Source organism: Pseudophryne corroboree, chromosome 4 (assembly GCF_028390025.1).
Source record: "Pseudophryne corroboree isolate aPseCor3 chromosome 4, aPseCor3.hap2, whole genome shotgun sequence".
In the NCBI taxonomy this organism is placed as follows: domain Eukaryota; kingdom Metazoa; phylum Chordata; class Amphibia; order Anura; family Myobatrachidae; genus Pseudophryne; species Pseudophryne corroboree.
The window spans coordinates 754157698-754170008 of record NC_086447.1 but is presented as its reverse complement, the minus strand read 5'-3'; the positions used below and the strand labels follow the sequence as shown (position 1 = coordinate 754170008).

At 40.2% G+C, this 12311-nt stretch overlaps 1 protein-coding gene across 3 annotated transcripts in view; it reads left to right on the top strand.

Annotated features, from left to right (window-relative positions):
* RALGAPA2 (Ral GTPase activating protein catalytic subunit alpha 2) overlaps positions 1 to 12311 on the top strand; it is a 605428-nt gene that overhangs the window by 284564 nt on the left and 308553 nt on the right. For all 3 annotated transcript variants that reach the window (XM_063918174.1, XM_063918175.1, XM_063918177.1), the window contains one exon: positions 3360 to 3488. In XM_063918174.1, coding sequence (XP_063774244.1) covers positions 3360 to 3488 — 129 coding nt within the window. The remainder of the gene's footprint in view (positions 1 to 3359; positions 3489 to 12311) is intronic.

Genomic DNA, 12311 nt, shown 5'->3' with positions numbered 1-12311 from the left:
ATGAGGCCCAGGCTCCATCTGCTCACTCTCTGAATGTTTACTCTGACTGATATTGACATAAAAATGTATCAAAGGAAGTGATTAAAACCAGTTTACACATTAACCTGAAAGAAGCATTAGAGGCGGCTTGTTTGTCCAGTGGAAACACAATCTGTTGGGATGTCAGAAATAAGATTGTCCATTTCATCTCAGCAAGTTTGCTTTCAAGGGGGATGTAGATATCGCCTGCAAACAAATGTATGTGGTAGCCATAAAAATGTGTTTTTCTTTTATTTTCAGTGCAAATAGTAATACGCATGGTAAAATTAGAACTGATGGGATCCTAGTTGCTCTCAAATACCGCAAGGTCCCATAAGAATGTCTTCATAAATAGGCTTGCTGGTGCCTTGCATGTTGTTATATCTTAGGCTGAGATTTACTTACAGCGGCAACAACTTTTTTTTCTTTTGTTTTAATCTTTGTGCGTTTTGATATTGAATATTCTTTCTAGTCATAGGTGGGGTATCCAATTAGCACCTATAACCCGTTTTCAGAGCAAAAAATGTGAAAATTCAGCTTTGATTTTGCGGTTTACAAAAAAAGCAATCCAATTACTCTCATGAGATAACTCTCTATAGGGTTTATTACTAATTTATCTTCACCTACTCTGAGCAGGTGAAAACTTGAGGAAAATCACTATTTTTCTATAAAAATGTTGGGGATTGATTCAGAACCCCATGGACCCCTTCAAAGATTAATTAGGTACTTTGAAGCTTTTTAATTTTTTTATTTAGTCAAAAATATGTCCGTTTTGAGGCGAAAAACTGCAAAGTGATGGCCATTGGGGTACAAGGTATGGTACAGTTATATTGGGGTGCTTTATGAGTGGGCAAGTGTTTTTAGGCTTGCAGGTGGGAGTAATTGGTCATTTTTGCAAGGTTTTTAAAAGTGCATTTATTTGACCCAAATTTATAGTTTTACCCTTTCTCATGTACCCCAAATTTAATGAGAGCATTTTTTACACAAAAAACTTGCCTTTTATCATTTCTTAGTGTTTGAAAAAATACATATTGCAGCCATTTAACACCTTTGTAAGTTCCAAAATATTTATATTATGCCCTCTAATATACTTCTATACTTTTATCATATGTCACTTTGTCATTTTTATGGATACAGGCTGATTTCCCGATTTTTACTTGTACTTTTCGCTGGTTAACACATCGCAGGTCATCCATTTTTATCATTAACTAATAGGATAGGCCAAAAAGCAGCTTTTTCGGCCTATTGTTGTGGTAACTTTACCTGCGATCGCGGCTAATTGGATACCCCCATTGTAGAAATAGCATTATTTTGTTTTAGTTTTACTAATGGTTACAGTCTTTACTTAAAGTTTCATTGTTGGGAGGGGGGAGCAATTCAAATGTGAAAAGCCCAATTTTAATTACAGCCCCTCATATAGTTCTGTAGGGTATTACTTTTGAAGAAATGAACACATTCAAATAACCCTTTCCCGTCGATTCAACACCTTCCCCACATTATTTAACCCATTTTTAAAAAAACATTTTTTGTTGAGAATGTCATGAAAATTGTCTTTATTGGCCGTATTTTCTTTTTTAATACCCTTGAAAAAAAACTTTTATTCATAGAAAGGGGTGTCCCAAAGTATTGCACTATGTCCTATCATTTTTACATTAAAACAAGTATTTTTCCCTTCTATTCACCTAGACTGGAGCTGCAAACTAAAAATCCGCGCCAACACAGATTTTCATTTGAATAGCAAAGATTTGTTTGCGGCTATTTGAATTTGTTTTCGTGGATAACAGTAGCAACTTTGCTATGATTGCTTTATACAGTACAATTTTCATTGTTGGTATAGCATATCCATAATTATAATTCTGATTAAGCACATAAATCCTGACCCTATGCTCCAGGGGGTTTATTAAGTAAGGAAATGCAGTAATCCATACAGACTAAACTTTTAACATTATTCAGTCTAGTACAGTGGTTTCCAAACTTTTTTGAATCACTGCGCCCTAGAATATCAGAATTTTCTTCACGGCACCCGTAGGCCAAAAATTTCTTATTGAGAAATTTAGAAAGAAATATTACTTGAAATATATCGCGTTTATATGTCATCCTTAGGGTCAGTTGTGTGGTGAGGGACAAGATTTGCTTCTGTTTGGCCACATATTTTATGACTGGCAGCCACCAGCACTGGTTTTGCCTATTATTTTGACCATGAATAATTTGAATTGGTCCTGGACCACCAACCCAGGGCACCCCTGCAAGTGTCCCGAGGCACCCCAGGGAGCCACGGCACACAGTTTGGGAACCTCTGGTCTAGTACAAGTTACACACTCAAACAATTGTCTGATTGGCTGCTATAGTATGTATAGCATCTAAAATAGCATAGCAATATGCAATTATACCTTTGGAATGTATGAATGAAAACACACAGGGACATGGGCTCCAGGATACCCCTTTCACACCAGCACCTCTGAACATGGGTTTTTGGAACATGAACGTTCATGTGCGGTATGAAAGGGTGCCGGGGTTGAAATACCGGGTCCAGTGATTTGGTATTTCATCCCTGCTCTTGAGCAGGGTTGAACCCGTGTTCAAATTGGCTCACTCTGCGATGTGAACGGGAGCCGGATCAGTGCGCCACAGTTCCCGTTCACTCTCTATGTACGGGCGGCGCTTGGAGATCCTGTGATCTCTAGCCCCGCCCCCGCCGTGTCACTGCTGATGTCAGCAAACCGGCAATATGCTGGGCTGCTGACTGCGGTATGAAGGGCGCCTAACCCGGGAATGTCCCTGCATGATCCCGGGACCGTATTCCCGGGTAAGTCACGCAGTTTTTGGTATGAAAGAGGTATCGGGGCAAGTTTGCAAAGTGTAGCCCATTAGCTACAACAGGCTAACTCCCATCTTCAGATGGAGGGGCCAGACTCCTTTGCTTTCCGGACCTCGTTAATTAATTCTGACACCATCACATCCCCCATAGAAACCTATGGAGACTGCAGCTGCTGTTGGAAATGAACTGATCGAAGCAGATCTGTCCGAACTCTATCTGCTGTAGTCTCCATGTCATACATTTGGGTGATATTTAACATTTGCGGCTGTCCCCTGAAAACGTTGGAATTCGAGGAATATGCTGCATGTTTATTGATAAATGGGCCCCTCAATGGCTTATTGCGTCTTTGAAAACTTGGCTAGTCTTTAGAGAAAACTCTCTCCTTTATACAACTGTACTTATTACATTGTATCCTTTTTTCTCTATTGCATATGCTTTGTCTTCATATATGCAGTGTTGTTAATGGTTTAATGACAAAGTGGAATTTAGCAAGTTAAAAAATGGTTGTCTCTCTCTTTTGTAGGATATTGTGAACACAATCGTTAAGCACTGTTCCTCCAGTTTCTTCTTTCTCGGTTTGCCTGGGTACACAATGCTGATGGGAGACTTTATCACAGCTGCGGCCAGGGTTCTCAGTACAGACATGTTGGAGGTAAGTATGACAATGCTCCTCCTGCACACTCTCAGGAGAGAGCCCAGTCCGCTAACAAGGTTCAGATTTCTCCACTCTAACAGGTGTTAACTCATTAGTGCAAAGTGAAACTGGTCTCTGGGGGGAAGATGCCAGGGCAGCTGATGTGTGAGATTGTAGGATAGGATGACACACTGATGTTGCAGAGGTGTTTCATCAAAAGAGCTGAAGTTTAAGAAATCGTAGCTGAATTAATATTGTGGTATGAACTGTGTAGACTTTGGTTTCACAGCCTCATTAGCTTTGTTCAATAAAGGTGAATTGAAAATGCCAAGGTTCAGAAAGGTGCTGCTGTTCTGGGCCAGGTGTTACAGGCAGATATCTGTGCTCTGCTCAGGGATAGAGGCAGCTTTAACTTTATCAGATGACTTGGGAGAGGGAAATACCTTCAAACTAATGCTGCATTTTTAGAAAGATTGATTTTTAAATGTAAAGGAAACTTCATGAATGGAAAAAATAGTCAAAAAGTTCAGTCCTGATGGAATTTAATGAATGATTTTACTTTATTTTATTTTTTTTACTTTATTTTTTTTAATATGGAACAGCCAATCATTGTCGTTTAGTGACTGTGCAGATTCCCCAGAAGTAATTATTGAACATAGTATTAAAAAAAAAAAAACCCACAGGTTGAGTCTCCCATTTCCAAAATGCTTGAGACCAGAAGTGTTTTGGATTTTGGATTTTCCTTAATTTGGAATATTGCATACTATAAAGAGATATCTTGGGGATGGAACCCAAGTCTAAGCATGAAATGCATTTATATTTCATATACAGCTTATACATGTAGCCAGAAGGTATCTTTATACTATATTTTTAATAATTCTATACATGAAATACCCATATACATGCATATGTGTGTGTATGTATATATATGTATATATATACACACTGTATTGCATAGTACTGTGCAAAAGTTTTTTAGGCAGCTGTGGAAAAAATGCTGCAAAACAAGATTGCTTTCAGAAACAGAAGTGTTAATAGTTTATTTTTTTATCAATTAGCAAAATGCAAAGTGGATGAACAGAGTAGTAATCTAAATCAAATCAATATTTGGTGTGACCACCGTTTGCCTTCAGAACAGCATCAATTCTTCTAGGACAGATTTGTTCATTCTCTGATTGGGTCAGGCAGCCACACTGTGATGGGTGTGGACTGCGTTAGGGGATTTACAAAGACAGATGTCTTTGTGTGGTGCAGTATCACATTTTACTAGCTTATGTGCTTGTACAGTGATCGATAACTGTTAGAAAGCAATACCAATGGACCATGGGACCTGTGCTATTGGTCTGTTTTTTTTGTTTTGTTTTTAGTTGGCTACTTACAATACATTTAGGCATCTAGCATTCCTGGAAGGTATTTCTATATTTACATATATTACAAGTTGACTTTTTACATTAAATCACTTTGTGCATTAAGATTAGAGTTGGTTTTCGAGATTAAGGTGGGTATTCAATTAAGTGCTGTTTTTTCGACTGGTCGAAAAAACGGTACTAGTTCGACACGGTATTCAATTGCAGGCATTTTCGCCCGGTTTTAATAAATTTTCGCCCATGCCGTTTCACTTTTTTTTCTTTCTTGGAATCGGCATGAGCGAAAATTACACCAAAACAGACCAAAACGCCCGCGAATTCGCCAAAACACATGTATCAGCGGCGAATTTGCAGATACATGTGGTTTTCGCCAGCGTCTGATTTTTCGACCAATCGAAGAAAAGGCACGGGCATTGAATAGGTCGAATGTAAATTCGACATATAAATGGGGAAAAGTGCATTTTTTTCGACTGGTCATAACGACTGCACAAATTGAATACCCACCTAAGTCTGACGGTCCAAACTGTCCAAATAACTTCAGACCAATCTAACAAGTGGTAGCTTTACTTGTGCCTGTGTGGGGGTAAGTGGGCAAGTCACACTCCTTTGGGAACATTTACTTTTGGCCATGGGAATCAGTTGATATTTTATCATCTATTTTTTTTTGTTTCTTAAGAAATCCGCATTCAGTACAAGAAATAAAATCTAGCAGGGATAATCTTCTACTTTCCTTATTATTTGTGAGCGCTTGCTGCAAATAGAATATGTCAGAAAATATATCCTTGGAGAATAAGAAGCTATCCAAGTATGCTTGGTCGTCTTGTCTGTAGCAATTTGTGAGGTTCTGAGGGAGAATGTACTGTTCAGCGAAATGGACAGAATATGATTGAGAGAATGAAGCAGTTGCAACATTCCTTCTGTTTTTCTGCTCATAAAGTTCCATTAATCTCACAGCATCTTAAGCCGTACTATTTTTAGTTTCTCTTTATCACTCTGTATTACTGACTGAAGAGTATGAGAATAACATGAGGTAATCAGCTGTGGGTACTAAGGGTGGGGGATGTAAAGGGAACAAAAAAACAATCTCTCAGACCAAGGAAAGGTTAATTGTGTCTCGTGGGAAGAATAATTCCCAGCATAAGTACTACTTGTAATCAGCCACTGTCATCTCAGGCACTTGCCCATTCTACCACGCTGCAGAAATAATTATTAGGAAAATGGCTAACCGGAAATAAAATCAAATCTGAGCCCGCTGATTAGAAGTAGATGTATCTAAACTACATATATGCCCAGGCAGGCTCTGCGGTGTCTTAATACAATTCTTTCGTCATGCTCTAGTGCGGAAAGTGTATTCATTTTCATTGATTATGAGTTACATGGATGTTTGCATAAGATTTAATTCAGAAAAAATCTGCGCACTGCTATATGTACTTTGCTGGGTGCCTGAGATTCCCCGATATTCCTGTATATGGAGAATTTGCTAGACATAGTAAATCAATGATGGTAAAGGATCGTCCTGACATTTGAAGAATCTGTTTCTGGGTGATCATCTATACATACTATAGAACTGCAAGGTTTGTATTTCTACTTTGCCTTCCGAGTCCGGATCCGAGCCAGGCTCGGATTTTCCCTCTTGACTCGGAAACCCGAACTCTGCAAAATGTCATCATCCCGCTGTCGGATTCTCGCGGGATTTGGATTCCATATAAGGAGCCACGCGTCGCGGCCAGTTTCACTCCAGTCTCGGAGAGTGAGAGGACGTGTATTCAGTGTGCTCAGTGCCTGTTTATTGAGGCAGGAAAGTGGGGTGACAAGTGTTGTGCTGCTCAGTCCAGTCCATATATCCAGTGTAGCTGTAAAGTGGTGCTGTGTTGTGCAGACCAGTCCAGTGTAGTCAGTGTATTGTGCTGTATCAGTCCAGCCATTCACAGTGTTGGTGTTCTCTGCTGCCATATATCAGTAATTCCAGTATATATATCAGTAATTCCAGTGACGATATACGCTGCTGCTATATATATCCACTGCTGCAGTATAACAATTATAACAACCTGTTGGGCTGCATCAGACCAGTGGTAGTGTCCTGTGTCATCAGTAATTCCAGTGACGATATACGCTGCTGCTATATGTCCACTGCTGTTTGTTTCTATATGTCCATGTGCTGTTTGGGGCCTATTTTTTAAATCCGCCATCCTGTCTGCCACTGCAGTGCCACTCCTACATGGGCCAGGTGTTTGTGCCGCACACTTGTGTCGCTTAGCTAAGTCATACAGCTACCTCATTGCACCTCTTTTTCTTCTTTGCATCATGTGCTGTTTGGGGCCTATTTTTTAAATCTGCCATCCTGTCTGACACTGCAGTGCCACTCCTAGATGGGCCAGGTGTTAGTTCCGCACACTTGTGTCGCTTAGCTTGGCCATCCAGCTACCTAATTGCACCTCTTTTTCTTCTTTGCATCATGTGCTGTTTGGGGACTAGTTTTTGAATAGTGCCATCTTGTCTGCAACTGCAGTGCCACTCCTATATGGGCCAGGTGTTTCTGCCGCACACTTGTGTCGCTTAGCTTAGTCATGCAGCTACCTTGGTGCAACTTTTAGGCCTAAAAACAATATTGTGAGGCGTTCAGAATAGACTGGAAATGAGTGGAAATGATTGTTATTGAGGTTAATAATACTGTAGGAGCAAAATTACGCCCAAATTCTGTGATTTTAGCTGTTTTTATGTTTTAAAAAAAATCATCCAGATTCAAATCCAAAACACGAAAGGATGGTTTTGGCAAAACCAAGCCAAAACCAAAACACGAAAATGGAATTAGAACCAAAACACAAAACACGAAAAGTGCCCGCCGCACATCTCTAATTTCTACATAGCTATTGTTTTTTTTTTTAGAAATATTCTTCTAGGGACTGTTTATCAACTATAGAGACGGAAAATGTTGTCTATCTGTTTCTCTGTTCATTCCGGCATCATTCAAAAATGACTGGATGAATTTGGGTTGCATTTTCGCTAATGTACTGTATAGCTTAGTGACCTAGAAAGAAACTTAGGTATGTGTGATCTCTATGTGACATTAGGGAGGGGAGCAATACAGAAAAAAAACAGATGCTTGACACTCGGTGCACTAAAAAGGGGGTGTTCTGATCATGCTTCTGCGGAACTTGACTCCGCTCAAGTTATGCAGCGGAACCCGACTTTAAGTGACAGAATCTTAATTAGGTTCCTTTGGAGAGCTAACGAGATGTGACTGTGTTTATACCACTTACAGATGTGTCCTCTTGCATCTTTCACATCACAGGCTGTATTTCCCGGCATAGGGGTGTATGCAATTAGCTCCAATCATTTCGGGAAGCTAATGAATTCGTCCCACTGAGTATTCAATTAGAGGCCGTTTTCTTCTGTTTTGAAGGCATTTTTGATAATGCCATTTCACCTTTGTTTTTGTTTTGTTTTTAAGTGCGAAGGCATTGGCGAAAAATGCCTCAAAATCGGCAGAAATGGCCTACGTTTTCAACAGAAAACATGTGGATTTGCCAATCCATGTGTTTTCCGCCTCTGACGCATTTTTCGCCTAGTCGAAAATCCGGCCCTGCTATTGCATAGGGCAAATTCCATTTTGCGATAAAAAACTGAGCTAATTGCATACCCCCCCCCCCATTGTGTACCATAGCGGGAGCATGCGTACGCACACGCCTACTACTTAGTTGAAGTAAAGACTATGGGCAGCAGCAGGGAAGAAATGCTCAATATAAGATGGGGAGCCAGTGGCACTTAGTAGGAATGGGTAGTGGGGAGCTATACTCCCACTAACCGTTCTTAGCAGTAGTTTTTGTCAGTGGCGTTTGCAGGAGTGTGTGTAAGCAGGCTCCTGCGAATAGTAGTAAAACAAAAAATGGTACTGGAACACTGACAACGCCATGCAGCCTTTTAGATCAAAGATGTGTAAGGACACATCTGTATACCCCTTTTCCCCAACAATTTTCCTTTTCATTTCAAGCACCTACAGTCTCCTGTAAGCATCTTCTTCACTATGACGATCAACAAGTCACATGGGCAAACACTCAGGGCTTCATGCTTAGATCTCAGGACCAGCTGCTTCACCCATATGTAGCTTTATGTGGCTTGCTCACGGTAGCCCCAAGCATCTTTTTGTGTTAATCCCTAAAGGTAAAACTGCAAATATTGATTACAAAGAAATTTTGTGATCAACGTGTACAATATAAAATATACATCACAATATTAGATGGCACTACTGTCTTTGTAGTTCCACTGAGCAATAACACACATCCATGCAAGCGAAGCCACGTGCAAACCAGGGACTTGCGGTGAGGTAAATGGCTGAGGAGGCAGTGTCTAGCACCAGAGCCAGATTTACGTGCAATATATGAGACAAATGGTGCATGTGGGCATTATACACAGGGTGCAGCAGTATAAACTCCTGGAAATTTGCAGAGTTTTGATCAGAGATGTGTAGAATAGATAGGTAGGGGAGGCACTGCCTCACCTGCCATAGACTTTTTACTCCAGAGTTTTGGCTATAAAAATGATTAGAATAATGCACAGGTTCTGAAACTCGGTCCTCAGGACCCCACACGGTGCATGTTTTGCAGGTCTCCTCACAAAATCACAAGTGAAATAATTAGCTCCACCTGTGGACCTTTTAAAATGTGTCAGTGAGTAATTAATACACCTGTGCACTTGCTGGGTTACCTGGAAAACATGCACTGTGTGGGGTCCTGAGGACCGAGTTTGAGAACCACTGGAATAATGCAATGAAGACATTTCTAACATATTCTTTGTATTTTTCATATACTTTATACAGTAAAAACTCTGGCACTAACGTAACTATAACAGGAAAGGCTCTTTCTCACCTGCCCCACCGCACGTCACTGGTGCAAACGTTAGTTTCCAATAAATACACACACACACACACACACACACACACACACACACACACACACACACACACACACACACACACATCAATCGGATCTGACACTCAAATAGTCAATCCAATAATGGCCTGGTGCCCTGTTTAGTGGAAACATGCACATACAAAAAGCAGGAACAGCACTCAGAGATGTATAATATCCAAAGATCTGATGTATTGAGAATAAACATTTCAGGGTGTAACCTCACTTGTCAAGATCACACCACAGCATACATAAAATACGTGTACACTTACCCCTATAAGAAGCCCACCACACCGTGCATGTCACACAGCTGCCAACTCCCCTCCTTGAAGGACCTGCATGACGCACTACCGGCTGAGGCGTCTCACCCGAGACATATATGTGTGTGTGTGTGTGTGTGTGTGTATATATATATGTGTATATATATATATATATATATATATATATATATATATATATATATATCAGAATGTATTCATGGGCACATTAATGGCTAGTTTTCTATTCTGTAGTCAGTTAATTACTGATTCAGTGATTTAGTGGGATGGCTTCACGTGAATCTTACACTTAGAGCAGTGGGATTTAAACATATTTATCGGCATCAATTTCAGTTCCTCCATAAGCTTCATATTAAAAGGAGAAAACACTTAAGCTATGAAAAGGCTGCTAAATGTGAAGGTTTCTGTTTGGTTATGGCTGATTATTTGTGTGATGTATTCTGCGTGAGCACAGCCTTTCCGGTTAGTGCAATAACCCCAGCATGTGGCATTCAGCATTAATGACATGATGTCATATGGAGAATGGTGTGCTAGAAGCCGCTGCGGTACGAGCTGCCAGTAATCTCTTGAGAGAGACTGAAAGGTTTGTTCAGTAAACACCTAGAACTTCCCGAATATTATACACCACACAGGGCAGATGTATTAACATGAAGAAGGGATAAAGAAGTGATAAAGCAGTGCTAAGTGTAAGGTGATAGTGCTGCATTATGTAAATTGACAGTTAAGAGCTGTTTGGCTGGTGCGTTATCACTTTGCACTTTTCACTGCTTTTTCACTTCTCCAGCCTTAATACATCTGCCCCACAAGTTACCAAGGCTGTCCATGAATGATTAGGAATACTTGAACTATCCTACATCTCTGGATAATGCATCTGCTATCACAGTTTGTGTAATTCACTGTGTTAGTATATATGTGTTAGCAGTCCTTTTGGTAAGTGGGGTAAACTGGGAACTCAAGCAATGTACACTTATAGTTCATCATCACACACAACAGAAGTTTTCATACAGTATTCTTCCTCTAAAAAAAAAAAAATTACCAAGGTAATTAGTCCGGCGCTGTTAAGAGGATATGCTTATCCTTTTCAGCTGCTGTTTTAAAGGGATAGTTAGTCCCTGGGTAAATAGTATTGAGTATAAGTGTATACAGCGCTAACAAAAAACTGGATATGGGAAATTAATAATCACAATTTATTATAAAACATTGTTGCAACAATTAAATTCATATATAAAAAAAAGGAGGGGGACAATACTTTGTCAATAAAAAGTAAAAATATATAAAAATATATATATATAGGGCAGGCACAGCAATTTTTGTTTGATAAATTACCACACGAGGAAGCCGAATGGGTACACTGGTGCAAGTCCTTGGAATAGTAGCCACAGTCCTAGGGAGCAGTTTGCAGTGCTAGCAGATAAGGTCCAAATGAAAAAGGCCGATCTTTATGATGTTTGATCCGGACTGAGGTGCGTCCTGTCAGATTGTTGGATCTTTCTGTGCCTTGTGGACATCCGCTATTTTTCCCAATTTGCTGGTGGACTTCTAGGCTGGTTTCCAGGTTCCAAAAGTGATTCCAGTGGTATACGGCTCCTCAGAACCAACGCGTTTCGCTGTATTCACAGCTTTTTCAAGGTATGTGTGCCCTCTGTGTGGATGCCCTTTTTAAAGGCTGTGCTAATTGCCCATTGAAAACAGCTGAGATCGATTTTAGATATCTCAATAAACCATAAAACAAAACCATATCCAGTTTAGATTGCTTGTATGTAGTGGAGACAAATGTATATTCATAAAGCTAATAACTTTGGTTAATATAAAAGGAGATGTATTGCAAAATACAGGAACACTTCCTGTTTACATATGTATAGGTCACATGACCGCATGTATGTGTGTCTTCACATAGGTTTAATCACCCCATGTGACCTGATCACGTGACTCGGTCACGTGACTTGTTCCGGTCACGTGACTTTCTCCGGTCACGTGATCGGCACTACGTGCGAGCGTCCGGCAGCTTGTATTAGTTCCTATGTCGCAATTCATTGGACATAAGCCCACCAGTCACATAGGTTTAATCACACCATGTGACCTGATCACGTGACTCGGTTCTTCCTCTAAACCAGTAGTTCTCAACCTGGGGTACTAGTAACCCAGAGGATACTTGGCGGTGTCATACAGGGATTCTTGAAACTTTTTCTGTAATGGAAGGGTGTGGCATCCAGGTGGTAATGAAGGACATAAGCTAACAGTGTTCTTGGAATCCCTACCCTTCTGCATCACAGTACGTCACTGATGATA